General features: G+C 39.6%; 2 protein-coding genes across 7 annotated transcripts in view; one reads left to right on the top strand and one right to left on the bottom strand.

Annotated features, from left to right (window-relative positions):
- Positions 1–1,956, top strand: part of WDFY4 (WDFY family member 4) — a 128,713-nt gene extending 126,757 nt beyond the window's left edge. For all 6 annotated transcript variants that reach the window (XM_071564296.1, XM_071564294.1, XM_071564293.1 and 3 more), the window contains 2 exons: positions 282–393; positions 1,469–1,956. In XM_071564296.1, coding sequence (XP_071420397.1) covers positions 282–393; positions 1,469–1,535 — 179 coding nt within the window. In that variant the 3' untranslated portion in view covers positions 1,536–1,956. The remainder of the gene's footprint in view (positions 1–281; positions 394–1,468) is intronic.
- Positions 1,957–10,566: 8,610 nt separating this feature from the next.
- Positions 10,567–21,137, bottom strand: part of VSTM4 (V-set and transmembrane domain containing 4) — a 37,435-nt gene continuing 26,864 nt past the window's right edge. Inside the window, exon 8 of the mRNA XM_071564059.1 lies at positions 10,567–13,096. Coding sequence (XP_071420160.1) covers positions 12,971–13,096 — 126 coding nt within the window. The 3' untranslated portion in view covers positions 10,567–12,970. The remainder of the gene's footprint in view (positions 13,097–21,137) is intronic.

The raw sequence follows: 21,137 nt of genomic DNA, 5'->3' as shown, positions 1-21,137 counted from the left end.
CCAGTGAAAACTGATGAACAATTTTGCTGAACTAGGCATGCAATTTAGAAAGCAATAATACACAAATCCAATTTAACACACAATTGATACAGCCGCACGTCAGCACATGTAACTATCATAGCCACAAATTAAATTGGGATGGGCCTATTTTGCAACAGCACAGGCCAAGATTAAATATATTTGTTCTCAACTTAACAACTTGCTGACCATAAATAATAACAGTCCTATCCATGCTGCCCCCCAGACACTTTCTAAATATTTATTTTTAAACTGCGCAACAGGTAACAAGGGTGGAAAACATCTTGTTCTCTGTCGGGAACTGAATCCCAGCCTTGCCCTGACTGGCAAAGCGGCTCGGGCGAGCCCGGCGGTGACGACGGTGGCCCTGTCCAGGTACGGGCCATACCTGCCCGGCAGGGGGCGCTGCTGCACCCGGCGGGTCCCGAGCTGGGGAGAGCCGGGCCGGGCTGGGATTGGCCGAACTGGGTTGGGTCCAGCTGGGCTGGGCTGGGCTGCGCCGGGCTAGACTGGACCGGGAGTCTGGGGATCCTGCTCTTGGTTCGGTTTGGGGCTTTTGCGGTCTCGGTGCAATCATTCCTAGCCAAACACAGCCACTCAGGGAGCTGGCCTGGCTAAGTACATTAATGAAGGATGATAGGATAGTCAATGAGAAATAGCAGGTTTTGGGCAGAATAGTTGTAGAACTCAATAGATGCTACATTGTCTCTGCAACACAGAAATAACTCCTATTCTAGGAGTTGCTGAACATACTGTCTCCTTAAAATGTAAACAGCAGGATTTTGGCCAAAGGACAACTTTGTTGTTCAACTCCACTCAGTTTGCACAGCCAGCACAATTTTAGTGCACTCATTCTCCCTCCTGTGCTTTTGTCTGGCTGCAGTATTTGTTGCTACATCCTGCTCCAGGATGTTGTGATGTACTGTAGCACAGTTACTGTCTTTTTCTTCAAAAGTGTTGGCATTTTGGCTAAAATGTCCTTATATTCTACATGCTCATCTTTAGAGCACTTAATGTGATATTTACATGCATTGAAAGTGGGAAAGTTTGGGGAGAGGATTGGTCTCATTAGTGTTGGTGGCACTGCGTGCGGCAGAGATTTCAGTGGCTGAAGCCATGACATTATGTGCTAATAAGTCTGAATTCTGAATCTGGACAGCAGATTATTTAACATCCATAGTGTCTCAAAGAAGTTTAAGAGCTTCTAATCTGTCTAGCATGTCTACAACTGACTCCCTGAACTGCAGGTAAGTTTGGACCCAATTCTAATCTCAGTCTTTGAAGTACCAATCTTTTTCTATTCAATATTATTTTTCTTCAAATTTAACATTAAAGACAATGTACTCCCCAGAATGTTGCATCTTCCTAAGTACTGCACATGCAGGAAAAAACCTTGATCCTATTTCAGTTTTGTTCTTAAACGTGGTTTTCTTTTTCTTTCTTTCTCAAGAAATTCCTCTAAGATCCTAGTTGGTGATGACTGGGGAAGAGTCTGCTGCTGGTCCGTGGATGGGTAGGAAGAAATAGCGAAGAACTCTAATTTTTTCAACCTTTTGGATGGAGAGAAAAATTACCCTTCAGAGCATGAAAGAATCAGAGAAATGGGAAGTCTGTGGCTGGGGACTGAATCTCAGAGGAGTTGTTGTACTGACCCTGCAGTCAAGACTGATTTAAATTAGATAGTGGACTCCAAAGTTGTGAGAGACACTGACAGACATGCACATAGACAATGAGATTTTGTGGTATTTTTCTTGGGAAAACTTTTGTATTTTAAACATCATTTTAGATATTAAATTTGGCATAATGCATTGTATTTTACAAATATTAGCTAGCAATAAAACTGCCTTGATTATGCCAAAGAGCAGTGTAGCTTAATAAAATGAACATGTTCTATTTTTATTATCATGAGAGAAAAATATACTGAGGCTTCAAACAGATGTTAAGTGAGTTTGTTGCAGTATTTTTGTTCTTATTAACATGCAATGATGTTAATATCACCATTCCTACACTTCCTTCTTCCCTGAAGTTGTATAAATATGTATGCATACCTTCAGAAAAGCTATTTTTTTGCAAAATGAAGCTTGGAATACTCAGGCTTATGCTGGTGCCTTTATCCAACCCCATTGTGAACATGTGTGCAATGTTTCCTAATCTCTGACTTTTTTTTTTTTTTCAGTGAATAAGGCAGGCAAAAGGTATGGAATGGGTGAGGATGAAGATCTGACATGACTGGTCAACATATTCTTTCATTTTCCTCCTTCAATGACTTCTTTCTTAACCTTGTCTCTATACTCTCTGGAATATCAGTATATGAAACAAACTTCAGGATTTAACTTGACAATCACCCTGCATGGTAGAAGTGAATATCTGTAGTATAAGAAGGCTGAGACTATAGGTTAATAGATTTAAGTGCCATTTGTGTCCTGGTGGAGATGGAAAAAGTGTGAAAAATCAAGGTCCTTAACACTCCAGGATAATTTGAAGGAGTTAAATTGTTAACTCTCTCCCTGCTGCTCCTCCTTGACCTGGTAAAGAAATTGAGTATCTTATCTTGCATACAGAAGGGCTGAGTAGCCACTAAGGCAGATCAGCTTCTTGAATGTCACAGGGTAGATCAGGGCAATGCCAGGAATAACATGAAGGACTTTATGGCCATGAAGGCCCTTTTATTCATACCACCAAAAACAACCTTGAACAGGCAGATCCAAGAGGGTTCCCTGATTTCCAGTTTACTGCGACTGTTTTCCCTACAGGAGTGAACCTCCATGTGTGCTGCACTGGACAGCCATTTGACAGCCATGAGGAACATGAGGAACTGCTATATGCCAAAATGTTGGTGCTAGAGACCTGCCGACATCATTAGGAAGGATCTGGACTAGAAAATGTTTTTTTACCAGTCTTCCTTTAACTACAGATCAACTTTCTACTTCCTGTAGGACACTGCTTTGCTAATGACTCTTAGCCACTCATAGTCCACCCTATGGCTCTGTTGAACCTCTGGAGTGAGTGAGGTAATTGCTTGTGGAAAATGTAATAATTAGAGGCTAGCTCATGATGCAGTCATACAAAGAAGTCTGCATTTTTTCTACACAGATGACCTACGAGGTTATCTTTTCTGACCTTCAAGTGCATGACTTTGAGTCAAATACTAATCTTTCTGCGCTCAGGGAAACATACAATGAAAATAAGCCAAAACACACCAATGTTTTGGTAATCACAGTAACCCTGTGGAGCAAACATGCCCATCTTAACTTTCCCTGAGGACTGGGGAAATGTCAATTGTCAACAAAAATTTGCTACTTCTTTCCTCTTCCCTGTGCACATTCCTTAAAAGTAACCTGTGATTTGGATACATGGACAGCAAGACCTGGACTCCTGTCAACTATGAATAGGTCTTTACTGAACCATAATAAAGGTGATGAAGAACCATAATAAAGGTGATGAAGGTGTGAAAGTAAGTCACTAGCTGTGTTTTCATTTACCTAGTAGTCATTTTGAATAGCTTGGTAATTACCTGCTCCTTCAGCCTTTTCATGCAGCTTGTCTTTGCCAATAGCAGATGCTTCCTTTTCTAGAGCTGGCACTGGCACCCACTTTGCAGACTGGTCAGCTGCCCTAATGGCTCCAATACCCTAGACATCAACCTGGCTTTGGTATAAGAAGAGGCCAGCTGTAGTCTGGCCATGCATGGATTTGACAAGCTCAGCTCCTTGTGCTAACATAAGTTTTCTTAAATTTTCAAGAGTTGCATCAGCAACATCAGTTTTGAATCACAGATAACAGATCCAGAGTGTGCATGTGTGAATGGAAGTCAGCAGTTAAGAATAAATGTGTTCTTGAGTCAAGCTTATTCTCATCTCCTCAGGGAGTTGTAATTTGGGAGAATATAAAAAGCAAATGAATAGCAGTTTGCAATTTCATCCTGGTAAAAAATTTGATTAGGAATTATTTGCTGGACAACAATGCTTGGTTAAGAAAGTTCTGGTTTCTTCTCTAGTTCTAGAGAATTTTCCCCTGATGTCATAAGTCATGAAAAGAAAGGTGTACTGTGAGTACCAAAGACACTACTCCTTCTTTGCAGACTTAAGGCACAAATATAAGCATTCTGCAGTCCTCAGATTACCCTAGGCTTGATGCACCCAGTGTGTGCAACAGTGGTAGAGTGCTACCTGGCCATTTTTATTGCAGGTAAGTCTCTGGAACATGAAGGTTTTGCTCAAAATTTGTAATACATAGTTGAATGATCTGCTGAAATTAACCCTCTTATAAACACCTACTTTTAAATTTGTTTTAGTCTACTGCATATTTTGTAAATGATGAATGTCCATGAAAATGTCCAGGAAATTCTGCCAGCTCTGGATGTGGAGTTGGCTTTCACTGACACATAGACAAGATTTAGTGCTAGGTCAGGGGCAGTAGTGGTGCCTACTTAGTGAGTATCCTGGTGTGATATGTGCATAGATGTAGCGGTAGCAGATCCACAATATGCTTGAAAAATTAAAAAAGTAGAGCGGTTCCACAGAAAATACTTTTAGCATAACTCCATTGCTACTGCAAGTGGAACAGCATGAATATCAACAGAGTGTTGTAATTATCTCAGAACCAACTTTTGCAAGGGGTAAGTAGCTCAGGGTGAGAATTACCCTTAAAAGAAATCTTATCCCATTAGGATAAGAAATGCAGAAATAAGGCACAGTTTTAACTTTGACCTGTAGGGAAACCAAGAAGAGAAATGTGGAACAGCATAACCTTTATGTGACCTTAAAAATCAGTTTAATCTAATCGAGTACCATAAACCCTGAAATGCCTTAATTACACTTATTTGGTTATTACACAGACTATCTTGCTTCTTTGTTCATCAGCAGAAATCTTAAAAATGTTACAGTAAGCACTAAGTAGTGTCTGATCTGTGGTATTCTGCTAGCTAGTAAACAGTAGTAAAGCAATGTTTGCAGAGCTGCCTGTGCACTAAAGGACCTTTGCGTCTTCATAAAGAAATTACTCAAACCTTTTCTGAGAAATCTATGCAAAGCAATCTGTAATTCCCTCTGGCAAATTTTCCCTCTAATTGTCACCATGTGCTGCTGTTACCAAGTCCTTTCTACACAGCAATCTCAAAACTTGCTACAAGAGGGTATTGGTCATAAGATCGTCATTTGTGATTGCCTCTGCCTATCACAAGGGAATTAGGTACCTGAGAGCCATATAAGCTAAAATAATTTGCAGGAATATGCTCTCTTCTGCATGAAAATGCAGCCTGTTGTGCTTTTCTTTCATCTTTCAGGAGGGACATCCCAAGGAAGTTGAAAAAGAAGCTCAAGAAAGCTCTGGATCTGATCCCAAATCAGCTCTCTTGTCTCCTCCTGCTTGCTACTAAGCTCCTCCAAGCTAGGTAGCTGGAGTGATTTGTTTGCTTATGGTCACATACATTACTCAGGGATCAGTTATTGCGTTACTGGTGTCACTGTTCAGACACGTGCATTGAAGTCAGCCAGGCTGAGGCAGGGGCGGTGTGAGAGGGTACAGGGCTGGTGGAGGACTGCCAACCCTCCCTATATTTTTTGCCCTATAGAGAGCTTGTCATCAGAGTTCTTCCCAAGTGTCAGGAGACTCATGCAAATTTGCCACATGAAGTTTTTAAAAGGGCTTACCCTCATTCCCTTCATTAGAGTTAAATGTCTTGGGAAAATCTGGCATCCAGAACCTGGCAGCCCTCAGCAGTACATTGGAATATTAGTGGCCATGAATAATATTGAATACTGAGTAAATGTAGCCCTTGTGATGGGGACAGCAGTGCCTCTGCTGAATGATCACTCAATGTATTTGATGTTTAAGGATTGCAACCTCATGCATGTGGAGGCTGTTGGTGTAGGGCAATCACTGGGAGAGCAGTGGTGAGTGGGGTGGCTGGAGCTGAGGATGTCAGGCGAGTCCTGTGGTGGAAAGAACATTGTGATATCTTGCTGATGGGGAGAAGCAGCATGGGAACTTTCCTTATTTCAGGTCAGAAATTGTCTCCTTGTTCAGTTTGCACAGGAGTCTCTCAGGACTTTGCTTCTCCCTTGTGTAACTGTTCCCTGGCCAGGAGGGACAATAAAAGTGCACACTCCCATATCTACTCCAGTTTTGGTGGAATGCTTAGCTCTCCCGTGGAGAGCACATGGATTAAGCTGCAGGAATGAACAGTTGGAGTGTTCTTCAGCCATTCCTGTGCTTAGTCAATTCCCTACCATTTCCTGGCTGTGGCAGTCTCCAGTGGAGAAGTGGTAACAAATTACATCTCTGCCTATATGTCTGTCTTTATACTCCTTATTTTACTGACTCTGCTGTACTGACCAAAATAAAATGCAGTTAAGGTGCAGTCATTCAAGTTACCACCTTTGACTGTCACAGTTGCAGAGTACCAGGTGTGGTAAGCAAGCAAAAAGGCTTATCTTTATGTGATGGTGGGACCATGGATGTTGTAAACAAGGGATTCCAATAGTGTTATTGAAATAACCAGAGTTGCTGCCAGACTGAGATTATTTGGTTGGGAAGGTGAAATCCTGATCCACTCTAAAGCCTTTTTCTGCCTGACAGACTGGCTTCCGCCTACAACCTGGCATTTGTTGACTTTGGTTGTGTATGGATTCAGTTGCCACCTTGCTGGGTGTAGCAGCCTGTGATGCTCACGGTGGAAGCTTTGGGAAGCTCTTGGCTCTTCAGAGCCTGATTATGCACTGAATATACACTCCATATCTGGGCTGTATATTTACAGGCCCTTCCCTGTGGCAGTGCTGGGACTGTGATAAGTGGGAGGAGGCCCACTAGAAATCTACTGAAGCAGGTCTAATTGTACCAAATAGAGCAGCTCAGTAGAGTAGAAAATAGTCTTTATATATCTACCCAAAGAAGATAATGACCTTTTAAATAAGAGAAGCAATTTTATTTCAATACCCCAATTACTCTGAACTCTCAAATGTCAAAGTGCCAAGCACTTTCAAAATAACTTAATTTAGACATTTATAGCACTTAGACACTGATAGTTTCTTATCTAACCTAATTATGGGTTGTACAGGAAATTGCAAAGCATCCCAATTAATGTTATTTTTTATAGTGATACATAGGAGTGGCCTTTGCCATTTCCTGTCATCACATGCACAGTGGTTTACTAATTTTGGCCTTTGAGTTAGTTCCCTGGCAGGACAGAGCTCTTCTATCTTCTGGTTGCTCTTTGAGAGCAAGCAAGGAGGAAGCAGAGGTAGAAGTGAGGATAGCTATGTTTGCCTGAGGGATTTGAAGGGCATGTTTTCCTGTGAGAGCAGAGTACAGTTGCAAAACAGGACTGTTTAAGATGTAGAGGTGCCATGTAGAATATTAACGGGTGGCTGGCAAAATAGTTGATCTTCCTCTGATCTGAGTACTTAGGCCAGGATTCTTGTTGTCTCCCATAGGACTAGTTCAGGGGAAAGAGAAGTGTAAAAGCCGCTTAACTGGCTGCCTGAAAAATCCCTTCACAAACAGGGCTGAGCAGTTTACCTTCTAGTTCCTACGTACAGGAGGACAAATCAGAGGTGGAAGAAATGGTACAGCACCACTGAGCAGTATCCAGTGAGTTCTTGTTTGCTTTTGTGGTAAGGGAAGGACATGCATCCACAGTTACCATGTTTGAATGTGATAGCTGTTGCCCATCCCTATGTCCTTTTTTGCTTTGTATATTTTATGTGAAGTCTCTGTTCTGTGCTGTGCTCCCCCACCCTCTCCAGTGTCAGGAGAGACACAGCAGTCAGAGAAATTTCTGCAAGTTTCTTCTATCCAGAGGATAATCAGAAAGTATCAGTGGCTAATTTATCAAGGAAAGATGTGGGGTTGCGGGTAGCTGTGTATTGAAGCTGCTGCCAACTGTGCCTAAGATGATGCCAGCCTGGAACAGGAAGGCAGAAGTCCCCAAAGGTGATCTTGTCTTGTGCTGCTCTATGTACAGAGCCCTAACACACTGTTCTCATTCACTTCTTTATGGTAAAATATTGCTGCAGACAAATAAGATAGGATTTTAACATGGCTTAATTCAAATTAAATCCATGAGGGAATGTTTGTGTTTGACTCAGCAGCTTGCATGCAGGAGGGGCACAGAGAACAGGCATGCAGGGAGATAAGAAATTCTTGCCCCTGAAGTTTTGCTGTAGGCAGGACCACAACCCATGTGAGATTGCATGGGGTCTCTGTGCATGTGACCTCCTACTTCCTGGTGTGAGATGCAGGAGAGTCTCAGATCCTCACAGCAAGGAGAAATGCAATTGCAGTGACTAGCTCTGTTATGTCCTAAAGTAAAAACCTGAACAGGTCTCAGCTGAGGGCTCAGAAAAGGCTGCCAGAATGTTTCTGACTGGAGTGGTCAAAGACTGAAAAGCTTCCTGTGGGGTTTGTAGACAGCCCAGCAATTCTGGTAAGGAACAAGAGAGACACAATACGGTGCCAAGACAAGTAGGATTCCTGCCCTACCTATTGCTATGCAGTCAGTAGAGCACATTGCTTCAGCATGTAGTCTCTAAGAGGAAATGCTGGAATATGAAACCACTACAAAGTTTGCTGAAAGAGCTGGGGCAGCCAGGGAGAGAGGTTTGAGATCCTCGTGTTGCAACTATGGTGTGTTTGAGCAGCCATTTTCTTCTGTGGTCTGTGCTCAGAATTGTATCTGGAAAGCCAGCTCAGAAAACAACCTAACCATTCCCTGAATTTTCAGGGCTATTTTCTCTGGAATAAATTGTTAATCTTTTCCAGAGAAGAACATAGGGAATAATCTGTTGTTTATAAACTGAGGTAGTTAATTCTCTTTTCAACCTTCCCTTCAATACTCTTGCAGTGTGGATAAGGCTGTTGAGATGAAAGGGAGATGTGCTATATGTCTACTGGGGAAAAGATAAAAAGAGAAAGCCTGTATGCTAGAAAATATTTTGAATGATTAGGGCTGTGGCAATGGGTGGTGAGGAGAGTATGGAACTTTATCACTTCCAATTTCTAAGAGGAGGTTAGAGTAACTTCTACCAGGTTAAGTCAGGCTGCATCGGTCTAACCTTGAGATCAAGTAATAGGTTAGCTGACATCTCAAAATCTGCCCTACCACCGCTTTCTCCTTTTGTTCTTAGAGGAATAACATGAACTTAAGAATCTTCTATTGACATGCAGTCTTTCGATCTACCCTGCTTCCCAATCAAGGTAGTACAATGGAATCAAACCAGCTGGTGGAACAAAGCATAGGAAATGAGTATATTTCAGATTAGAGCAGAAAATCCATAAGCACAATTTGTATGCAGTAGAATTTAGGAATTTTATGTTTTACCCTGGCAGGTTAGACCAAAGCAAAAAAGGATCTTTGCACCTTGATGTCACTCACCAGAGGTGTTTTGGAGAAGCCCTCAGAAAACAGAATTTAACCTACAAATTAAACATCAAATGCAACCACATCTGGGCTGAGTCCTGGTATAGCAGCAGAACCTGGACAAACCCTGGGCTAAGGACACAAGTTTATTGAACTTCTTAATGAAGAGAACCCCACAATTATGTTAGTTATACTAAAACAAATAATTTGCTTGTAATTACAGAGATAATGACATGCTGACCACACCTACCAATTAGGAAGTTGTAATAAAGAGTAATAAAGTACCTTTACCTTGGGCTGCAGAATCAACCCACACACAGCCCATGACACTAATATGATTTACTCCTATTTGCTGATGGAGGATTCTAGTAATAAAATTTAATGTGGAGGAACAAAGTACATTTAACCAAAGCTGTAAACATACCTAATTCTATTTAAAGCTATAGGGTGCAGTACATTAGCATTTAACAATCTAATGCTAAATTGGTGTGAAGCTAATAGAGCTGTATTTGTTAAAATTACAGCACTAGACCACGTTTTACCAATGACAACAGAAGGAGTAACCAAAATAGTATGACTCAGCAGACTCCAGCTGCTGCTTAATAAGATAATAAGAGTCTTCATGGGAGCTCCTGTCATAAAAGAAGAGTGGACCACATTCAGCTCCACTGCTGGTCTGAAGCCAGAGAGAGTTAGGCCAGGGATTAATTTGCCCTTGCAGTTCCTGTTAGAAGGAGCTAAATCCATTTATTCTGCAATTCTCACACTAAAGCATATTATATTCAGTGAAATTTTCTTCTCTGTAGTCTTTATTGTGAATTGCTTTGATACTTATAGATGTGCAATTAATTGCAAGGTAAATGATGATGTTTTTCTTTCTCCAGTAATATGCTCTGACATTATTAAATCTAGGTGGACATTGCATAAGAAAAGGCATAGAAAATGTCTGTTCAGGAACATAGGTGTTCTCCTAAATAATATTTCTGGCCTTGTTTCATTCATCTGGCCTTTCAGGATCCTGCTGCCATCTGAAGTCGGTTACAAATGGAAAACACTTGAAAAGCCTGGAATTTTCTACAGAATGAAGAATTCAATTCCAAATCCTGGGATTTTCTAAATGCCGCGTAAGCAATAAACATCCTTGAATCATTCTCTGGAAAGCAATACATCCTACACAGACTGAGAGAATGGATCTTACAAAAAAAATTTTATTTATTCAGCTCAATTAACTATTATTTTTGGGAATTAGATATCAAACATACACAAGAATACATGGCATATTAATACATAAAGAATGGTATTCATTAACATGCTGGGCATCCATATACAGTAGAGGATTCTTCTGAACAATGGCACAATGGCCAGTTGTATGCAAAAGGAACTTTTATAACCAAACTTGAAAGTTTTCACAACTAAGTGGTTAAATCATTTATGTGTTAAGGTTTTATTTTTCATTCCAAAGGAATGACTAATAAATTTTATACTTTTTTAGTGCCTTTCAAACAGCTGCCTGGATAAGAGGTGTCTTCTCTGAATAGTCAGTCAAATTCTGGCTGTTCCAAAATTAATCCCTGAATGTTGGATCACTCCTTAGCACCATTTTTTTTGGTCAATCAGTTGATTTCTGTTGTTACTGAAAGTCCAACACCTGATCAGAGAACAAGGCCCTTTTGGTGGGTGATTAACTCCTGGGATAATGAAAAGATGAAATGAACATTTTCTTGACAGCTCACAAATGCAAAGATTATAAATGCAAATAATTACTAGCAAACCTATTGATAAAAGCTGGCCTTAGTTTGGAAAGACCGGTTTAGATGAAGGACTAGAACTGGAATTAGTACTGTACATAATGGTCAGCCTGACAGGCTTTTCTTAAATTCTTTTTTATAGGAGAGATTTTTATCTAATGTGGATGCTGATGACTGTGGTTTATATTTACCAATCCTGGGTAGACAGTAACAGATTATGTGTGTTGCCTAATCTCTACCCCTGTTCAAAAAAATTAAAAAGCAGTTTATATAAACGTGCTTATTTTGGTGAAACCCTTCAAAAGGCAGCGATGTGCTCTCTCCCTTGATTGCATGTGCCCATCCTTGCATTGTCACCCGTGCCATCTTCTCCTGCACAGCCATGCAGTAACAGGAACAACAGAATGAGCGTTCCTGCGATGATTCCCAGCTGTGCTCTGAACCCTGGTGAGAAGTTGTTCTATCACTAAAAGGCATGACCTGTAAAGGAAGAAGAAACTTCGACCACTTCAGTTAAGATTCCAAAACCCAAGGCCTGCAAGTGCTACTCCAAAATCCACCTTAAACTGTCACAGGTCTCCATCCCAGATGCATAGAAGACCTGGCACATGCTGAGTATCAGATCTCCATGACCATGAGCTAAAGAGCCCATGTTTTTACCTCTCCATGAACTCCATATTTATTGGGTATCAAATTCTTTCTGAGCTTTGGTGAAATTTGGAGAGATACAAGAGCTTGAAAACATCAGTCCAGCTAAGATTCATGACTGAAATGATGCTGCCACAGAATAGCTCATTTGCCATGAATGTGTGTCAAAGGAAAAGGAAGACTGCCTTCTCAGTCATCAAGAGGTAAAGAAAGAGGAAGGTTATTTTGCCCTCACATTAGGCTCATTTCTCTACCTCCTAAGCCTGGGTCTTTCCAAGGAAATAGCTTCAAAATAAGTGAGCAGGGTGTTACAGAGTCTGCTCCATACTAAAGGAGAAACTATGTGATTTTTCCTCTAGATCAGCAGCTCAGTAATGTAGACCACTGGAGGAAACTTTTGCAGGTTTGGGAGAACCAAACTAAACCAAGGTCAAAAGCATTGTCCTGGTTCTGTCAATCTTTTACTCACTATCAAGTTTTTCTTATTCCCAATCAGAATTAACAGAAGATTAAATCCTGGAAAACATTCCCAGGCTATAAATGTTCTTTCTTAAATAATTAAACTGTAAATGTTTTCTTTGGATTATTTTGATTATTTTCAAATACCTTACTAAGACAATGCCATTTAGGAAGGAAATTTGAAAACATAGAAGACTAACCTTTTTAACTATTTCTGAAGGGGGGGTGGAAAGCTGAAAAATCAATTTTAGCTTTTAGTTTGCTGTAGAAAAAAGTCTCAGCTTTACTGGATTAATATTTTTCTGATGGAACAAAATGCATTAAAGTGGCCATTCTTCTGACCAGTAGTCTTCACTTTCAGAAGCAGGCTGATGGGCATGGAATCCTGCCACTAGTCCTCCTGAGACTTGTTAAGACATTGATGTTTGCAGCTGGACTTGTCACATTAACAATGAAGAAGCAATAATGTTTAGTGTTAAAAATGCCCTAGGTGGGACTTCAGTCCAGTTACAACAGGGGTACAGAACACTACAAAAGGTATTTCTGAGATGTCACTTGTAGACCAGCTGCTTTTTCTATGATAACTTTCAACTACATGGTGTTTAAAAGTCTCACAGAAAAACAGAAGTGCATAAATGGAAATAAAAAAATAAGGACATTTGTATGATTTTTATAAATAAACAGCACAGCAAGAATTAAATAGAACACAGACATAAGACATTTATACAGGCATGAACTATTACAGCTTGTTCTCCTCAAAGAGTATCTGTGCGTAGACTGTCGTACTGGGAATGCCTTTGGCTTCCTGAATCGGCTTCATAAGTTCAAGTTCAGCATATGTTAAATTCTCCTCTGCAATTTTTGGCTGGAAAACAGAACCAACGAATACGTTATAATGTCATTACCACTGCATTTAGAAATTCTCTAGGATGGGCTATAATTCTTCTCTCACCCATGCTAATTTACTATTCTGTTTATCAGTTTCCTCTGTATTAGAGTTAATTCATCAAAGTTTAATTAAAAATAAATGTATGGCTAGGCTTCATGAAGAATGATTTGGGCAGAGCTCTCCCCACATGCGTGTGCCCTTTCAGCCTGTGCAGTGGACTTTTTAGGTGAGGCACAGCGTGCGCAGAACAGCCCCACCATTTAACTCCTAAGGTTCATTTGCCACAGCCAAGTGAGCTTGGATGGTGACAGTGAAGTCCTCAGGACTGGAACCTGCAGCCCCCAGGATTCCCAGGAGGTCTCCCATCCAAGTACTAACCGGAGCTGACCCTGCTTAGCTTCTGAGATCTGATGGGATCGGATATCAGGGAGGCATTTAACTGCCTTAAATTAAATAACATTAAGAATAAGAAACAGAAATAAGTAGAATTTTCAGGCTGCTTCTAATTTCTCCTCATTTAACAAACACTGAACATTTTAATTTGACAATTCAAATATCTCAGAAATGAAAGATGTATGTTAGCAAAATTTTCAGCCTCCTAGCACTAAATTTCCCCATTTTATTTATTGCAGATTTCCCAATTTGAAAGATATATGCCAGATTTGCTTCCTAGCTGTAAACTTTGAACCAATTACGTCTCTAATCACAGCCACTCACAGTGTCTCTCAGTATGTTTCTCAACAGAACAAAACAAACATGAAAAATATGCTGAAGGCAGAAAAAATGCATAGAATTACTGCCATTCCAATGGAATTTCACCCCTTTTGCCAAGTTATAGATGAGTTCAGAGTTTATAACAAAGGCCATACCAGCAAAACTGTCTGCTGTATTACAGTGGTTGAGTTTTAGACTTAAACCCATAACATTTAGCTGAGATGTCTATAGAATTTACCAGATTTCATGTGTGTTGTAGAAGCTGCCTACTGCTACTAGGGACTTCATCCAGACTCAGATGCCTTAGAGGAGGAAAGTCTTGTCTTGTGCTCCTGTGTGTTTTGCACATCAGTTGGGTATGGGTTGTTCAGGTCAAATTCACCTCAGAAAATGTAGCAACAAACAAAAGAGTTGCTGTGGAATTGTACAGGAGGGCCTCTGCACTTGAAATGGATTTCAGTTCATCTACAGAAGATAAAGTCTGTGCTCCCTGAAGAAGGATGAAATTCTAAGGTCTTGTGCAAGTGACAAACTGGAGAATTGTTCTTTTATCTTCTCGAGTACTGTTTTCTACCTGAATAAATTATGTCCTCAAGTTGAAGTGTAAAAAGGACAATTAAAACTAAAAATCATTTCAGCCATGCAAATTTTTGCAGTTACAACAAGCAACCATGAAAAGGTTGCATCTCTCAGACTAAGAAAGCCTTTGCCAGCTGTAAACTTAAACTCCAAGTTCACAAACCAAGAGTTTCCCCAGAGTACTTAAATATTGTTACAAAGAAATTGTAAGTATTTTACAGGGCCAAGAGTTTCATGTTTTATTTATTGCTATTTATTTCTTTCTGGTTTAACACAAATTATTCCTGTTTCTTTGAAATGTTGAAATAATTACTGTATTGTTTTCTGCCTAAAAAGATAAACATTTAATACCCTCGGAAATCAGTTCCCGTGCTCCCCTGCTTCCTGTCTTTTGCACTGCTCTGGGATCATCTCATTTGGCTTGACAGTTGCTCACAATCAGCATTTCAGGTTGTTTCCCCCAGAGTGGAAAGGTTTACACTTTTCCAACATTAATTTGATCTTACTTCTCCTCTGCAGATCAGATCCTCAAATACTTTGTGCATCTGCTGCAGGTGCTGTCACTCCAGTCTGTTGATCTGTGTATGTGAGTAGAGGCCGTTTGCAGGACTGAACTGCCTGCAGCACTGGCATCCTTGCATTTCCTTATTGACATGGTCTTCCCTCCCTCCCTCACTTGCATAGGTAGTCCTATTGGATCTCTGCTTCTGGTCCTTATTCACTATCAAATGCTTCACTGATGACAACACAGCAAATTTCCTGCTTTAACTGTAGTCTCTGATGTAATGACATAAAAGAAATTCCTGCGGATCCCAGACAGATCTTGACTGTGAAAGAAATAAAATCACACATATCTTGTTTAAGTAAATGTATTAGGACTGAACTGAACCACAGTGTTTGGAAAGACATCGGCCCTATCCTGGCCCTGACTTGAAGAGTTGGTAAAAACTCTTGGTCAACTGCTGTAATAATTAATTTTTATATTCCCTCTTCTTTCTGTCCTCAAAGTATTAGCCTGAGTTTTCAGTCACTTGTTTTTTGCTTTTTTATGTGTTAAAGATCCTTTTGAGGTTTCAAAACTATACGTCTATTAAGTAGGTAGTAGGTAGTACAGAGGCTAAATACAGGAGTTACATTGAGGCTGGACATCACAATAACACCAACAAACGTTGAAGATTTTATTCGCAGTGTATGATAGCACACCTAGTCTCTGTTTGAAGATATTGAGAGTTTTGCTGCCAGTTTCAGTGGGTGTCACATGAGATCCTCAATGCATTATGATACACTGCATGTGAAAAGCCACCTAAAAATGAATGTGATAAAACTTTACAAACAAGCTCTTGGTCACTGCCTGAGTAAAACTCTGCATTTCTAAGACTGACACAGAGCATTTGTTGAGCTAGAAATATTTTCATTGTTCTGTAGGAATCAGTTGCTCAGCTCAGGGCAAGCTAAATCTGTATATGCTTTCCCTTTGCTGTTTAATCGTATTTCTTGTTATGTTTCCATTTAGAAAATGCTGCATGTCCTAAAATAGCCACCCCAACACCCAGCTCATGTAAATTTTAGAAGTAAGATTTATGAAATCATATTGTCCAGGTGTTTTATTATATTATTTCGAAATTGCATTGTTTTCCAGTGTAGATTATCTCTTTATTCTTACTTTATTCTATTATGTTTGGATATGAAAAATAACACTAGATTCCCCAAAACAAGTCATTGGGCAGTAGTGGCTGATGTGTTGCTTTCATACATTTTTATGATGTTCCTATAGTAAATATAATTTAATAAAGCCAAAACACACTAAATAAATAATTGCATCTAGAAAAGCAATAAAACCAAATAAAATTAGTACTTTCATAAGTGGAAAAGGTACTTCAATTACTGCTACAAGCAACAGCACACCATAAAATGTGTAGAATAATTTCCCTTATGCATATTTCTAGTATGTAATAATTTGATTGAAAATATGAGGAAACACACAGGAGGTTCAAAATTGTGAAAGGTATACAGTTTTCAGCAAAGGATGTGTAATAAAGTGCATGGAAGCCAACACTACTCTAAGTACCTATGGTAGTCAGGGTTTTATTCCATACACTCTTCTGCACTTCATTTATCAACCACATGTTTAATTTAATTTTGCTGGTTTGTTTGTCCAAAACCATTTTTTTTCTGAGCAGACAGGGAAAGAAAACTAATTCTACGATTTCATCTCTCATTTGGATAGGATAGTGTTTTGGCAGTGTAAACCTGGAACCATGACACTGCGTCCTTTTTGAGCAACCACATGTCACTTTAATAACTGATGTTATAAAGTGGGATGGATGGTAGGGCAGAAGAGGAAGAGACAATGAATGACTGGCCATTTGCCTCTTTTTCTGTCATCACCCTTCACCTAGGAGGTCATTGGGATTTCTGTGGCTAAAACATCCTTTTCTTAAAAATTACATAATTGTTCTAAAATAATATCAAAATGATTTCTTCAAATAGAACTCTATTCCAATGTGCCACTTCTAGATACAGTATTTATCTTGTGTGTCTGTTTTCTCATCTCAGGATCACACACTCTGCCAAAATGTAAATTATTAATAGTCACGATTTTCCAGTGCATCTTCTGGTAAATCCATAAATACATAATGATTCCTCTTCTAGATTTCTTCCCGTTTAATTTTAGTTTATTCCAGTCACAGGGCTTCCCATGGGCAACTATTCAAAAGAGTTCACTTATAGGAACATTCTTCTTATTAAACTTTTTGCAAGGTTTATCATGTGACTATTTAAAAGAAACTAACGTATCTGCATATATCATTTTGGTTTTATTGTATTTACCTATTTTGTGTTAGAAATTAATTAGAAGGGTTGGGATTTTAATAAAAATTATCCTGATTTTTATGTCATAATTACCAGGAATGTCAATTTTCCTCTTCCTAGGCTTAGCTAGTTTGTTTCTTGGCAGCCTCAAGGATGTTTACTGTGAGCACTGTCAAACTTGAAAGTTCTTGAAGTTTAATTCACGAGTACTTTTATCCAAATTGGGAATTAAGTATGAAGAAAACAAGTAAATAAGAAACTCATAAATTCAACTTGTGTGAAAAAACAACTTACGCCAACTTGCAATTACAGATTGCTGCAGTCTCACTGTTCATGACTACACCAGTTATCATAAAGATGACAACAAAAATTTGAATTTCTAATTATTAAAAAAATCCTTGATTTTACTTTACTATCAAAAGTAAGCAGGAAAGGCCTGACTTCCCAATTCCTTTCAATCTTAAATAATTTAGAGACTATTGCTGCAGATATTTGCCTTCTAATTCAGTGTCTATTTAATCACATGTGATGTAGTTTTTGTTTGGGATATGACCCAGAACGACTTTTACACAGGACCAGGGGAAAAAAAACCTGTAGATGAAGTTGAATTTTCAGCTCTGAGTTTTCTGCATTTAACAAGCATCTGTCCCAAACTGTGTCCCTGCCCATGACAGGGGGGTTGGAACTAGATTATCCTTAAGGTCCCTTCCATTCCAAGTCATTCTGCGACTCTATGAAATTCCATTTAGATCTTCATAGTAATTTTAGTAACTCTGGTTTCCTGCAGCAACACTTGAAAATGAAACTCCACCCTCATGGGCATGCTCTGCACTCATAGGTGAAAGGATTAGGTCAGCAAGGATAAAACCTTGACAATTCTGCCTATGTTTGCTGGAGTTATTGCCAGTACATGGCAAATTGGCACCTGTGGCCTGGCCATGCTGTACTATGGGGTGCACACTGCAGTGCCGGGGGATACTGTAGGAAGTGCAAATGGGAAAGGTGCAGAGTCAAGAATGTTTGTTTGATACAGTCTCTAGGAATTGCACTTCTCCCCAGGTTACTTCACAGGACAAAGCAGGCATCCTTGCCCCAGTGCCATTCAGCAGCTCTTTCTCAGCAAGCACATGCTGGAACTACCATTTTTTATTCTCACTTTTTCTTGCAAAAGCCAAACTTGAATCTTTGGCCTTTTCCCCTTCATGTTTGAGAAACATCCTGTTTTGTAGTCATAGTTGGTAAAGAGCTCTACAGAAAAAATGTGGATACTGTCCAGATGGCACAGCTCAGAAGCATCCTGTGTCACTGCCTGAGCACACTCCATCAGAAAGTGTCTAGACAGGACTTTCCAGGCCAACTGGATGAACTTTGACCACAGAGACAGATTGTTGGTTCTCTCTGCATGAATGACCAGAAGGAAGGAAACTGGATGCTGTGTGCAGCCCAAAGAAAAGGGGGTAGCCCATCTCCTCTGCACATCTCCTTTTTGTAAGCATCTGGATTTTGGAGTTGTAGGAGAGGATGGCATATGGCTTGGCCATCAGTTACAAAGGTGAAGATGAGAGAGGGTTGAAACAAAGATCCAGCACATTTGGTGGACAGGCTGCAATCCCCTTGTCTGACCCACCAGAACTAGGGGAGAGAGCACATACTAGCAGTGGGGTGGGTGTTAGGCACTGTAGCTTCAGAGTGAAAAGGATTAACCTTTGACAGTCCTATTTTTAAAAATACCCTGGGAAACCACTCTATAATGTGTAACCTTTCTTGTGCTGAAATAAGTAGTGTTCCTGAGGGCCACAGATACACTTTATGCTCAAACTATATGAACTTCAGTGGGATGACTCCCTCTCCTTCCTTAAGGTAGCACTTTAACTCAGAAGTCAGAAAGAGCTTTTCTTTTTTTTTTTCTTTTTTTTTCTTTTTTTTAGAGCTTCAAGAGTTTATCAATGCCAGTGACTTGATTGCAGTCAGAAAGCCAGAGGAAACAGAGGAGCTTCAAAATTTACTTCTGCAAGAAGTTATGAAGCTAGATCTGCAAAATGAGTTATGCCCTAGAAATGCAACTACTGGCCAATAAGAGTGCTTAAACATCAAGAGAAACATTCAGTGCCAAAGCTAAGAAACACAACACTGTAAAATATGGGGATTAGGAAGTATGACTTCTAGTGGCACTATCAAGTTAAAAAGGACAAGTTTTTCTCCATTGAGATGCCTGTTTTTTTACTCTCTAAAGTATAAAATACTTCCCATACTCCATAGGAACAATATCTTCTAGATTTTGCTATTGAATCCCACAGAAGTTTTGATAATGAAGTTAGGGGCAAAGATGATTTAATAAGTCCCATTGAATGGGTTTTGGGGGAAGAGCATCCTCACTTTTGCTCAAGCTCTATTCCTTTTATAGTTGCAGTTATTCCTAGATTCTAAACCAACATTGCTGGAAATCAGGCTGATTTCTTCCTATCCTTCAAAAAAGCCAAGGAAGTAATTAAAAGTTTTCACTTCACTGGTGACACTTTTATCACACAAACCCCATCTTCAGTGGGATTTTGTAAATACACAAGTCTCTGCACAATTCCAACAAGCAATTCCATGTATTTATACAAATTCTTCTTTCTTGGGTGTAAAGATAGGAAGCTGTGATCTGAATGGGAAAGCAGGTATAAATGATATTCATGTCCTATGGACATCTCACATCCTAAGGAGAGACTTAAAAAAAAAGATTATTCATCTTGCAGAGAGAGGAATTATGAGGACTGGATAAAAATACTACAGGATCACACGAAGTCAAGGGGAAAACTGTTCACCACTCTGTATATCATATGTTCAGTGTTACTTGAAGTCTTTGGAGATCAATAATGCCTTAATAAACTGGGAGCTTAAATCATCACCCATTGTTACGTGTTGTGGAGGAAAGAGGGTGGCTCAGGTTTTCATTTAAAATCATCCAGGAGAAAGGAAGACCTAATTGTTCCCAGATCTAGAATCCCCAAACTGTTGAGCAGATGTATTCCATTTCTTTTTCTTTCTCAAGGAAAGGGCTAATGGTACCTACTACTGAGACTAGGTACCTAAGACTACTGAGGAATCCTACTAGTTGTACAAAATACTGACTAGTCTTCCTTTTCTAGTTAGCTTGATGACTAAAGCCTTTTCATTCAGATGATGTTCTATAACTGACAGTCTTGGGCTGTGACAGCTAATCTCTAGGAGGCAATGAAAGGCTTACCAGAAAATCTGGTTGAGGAAGTATAAGATTTATCTCTACCAACTCAAAGGGCTAAGTACTTAAGGCTATAGCAGAACAGCCCTTAGAGAGAAGAGTTTGTGGGCCCCTAGAATTTTCTTCTTCCTAATGACTCTCTGTGCTTCTTGCATGCTATAAAAAACATCCCTTTTTGCATTGCAGCATCTCTATTTCCTTTGATCTGTACACGTTTTTCATTGATGCTAATAGAAAATGACACTGATGGGGAATATCTTTGCAACAGGGGGAGCATAGAATTGTTTTTCTGGCTAAAGCAAAAGCAATATGACTTAAATAGAGTATTTAAAATGCTTTACTCAAGGCTGTGCAATTGAACATGATATTAAGCTTTCTCTCTCTTTTTTTTGTAATTTTCATTGGGATTATGTCCATATTTTATGCAGGTTATTGTGTTCTTGTAAAATTATACTGCAACCCACTCTAGCACGTTAACAACAAAAGAAATTCTCTAGCTTATTATAAACATCTTTCAAGAAACCAGAAGCACATGTCCTCTGGAAATAATTTTGCTGGTATTTAGGTTATTACAAAAAATTTCCCAAACCACTGGAATTATTTTGTAATGTTCCTTTATACTCTAGCTTGTTAGCTTAGGTTTTCTAGAATATTCTCCTGGTGCCCCAATATGGTACGTTCCTTGTGTTG

Source organism: Pithys albifrons, chromosome 9 (assembly GCF_047495875.1).
Source record: "Pithys albifrons albifrons isolate INPA30051 chromosome 9, PitAlb_v1, whole genome shotgun sequence".
Classification (NCBI taxonomy): domain Eukaryota; kingdom Metazoa; phylum Chordata; class Aves; order Passeriformes; family Thamnophilidae; genus Pithys; species Pithys albifrons.
This window is presented reverse-complemented; position numbering and strand designations above follow the sequence as displayed.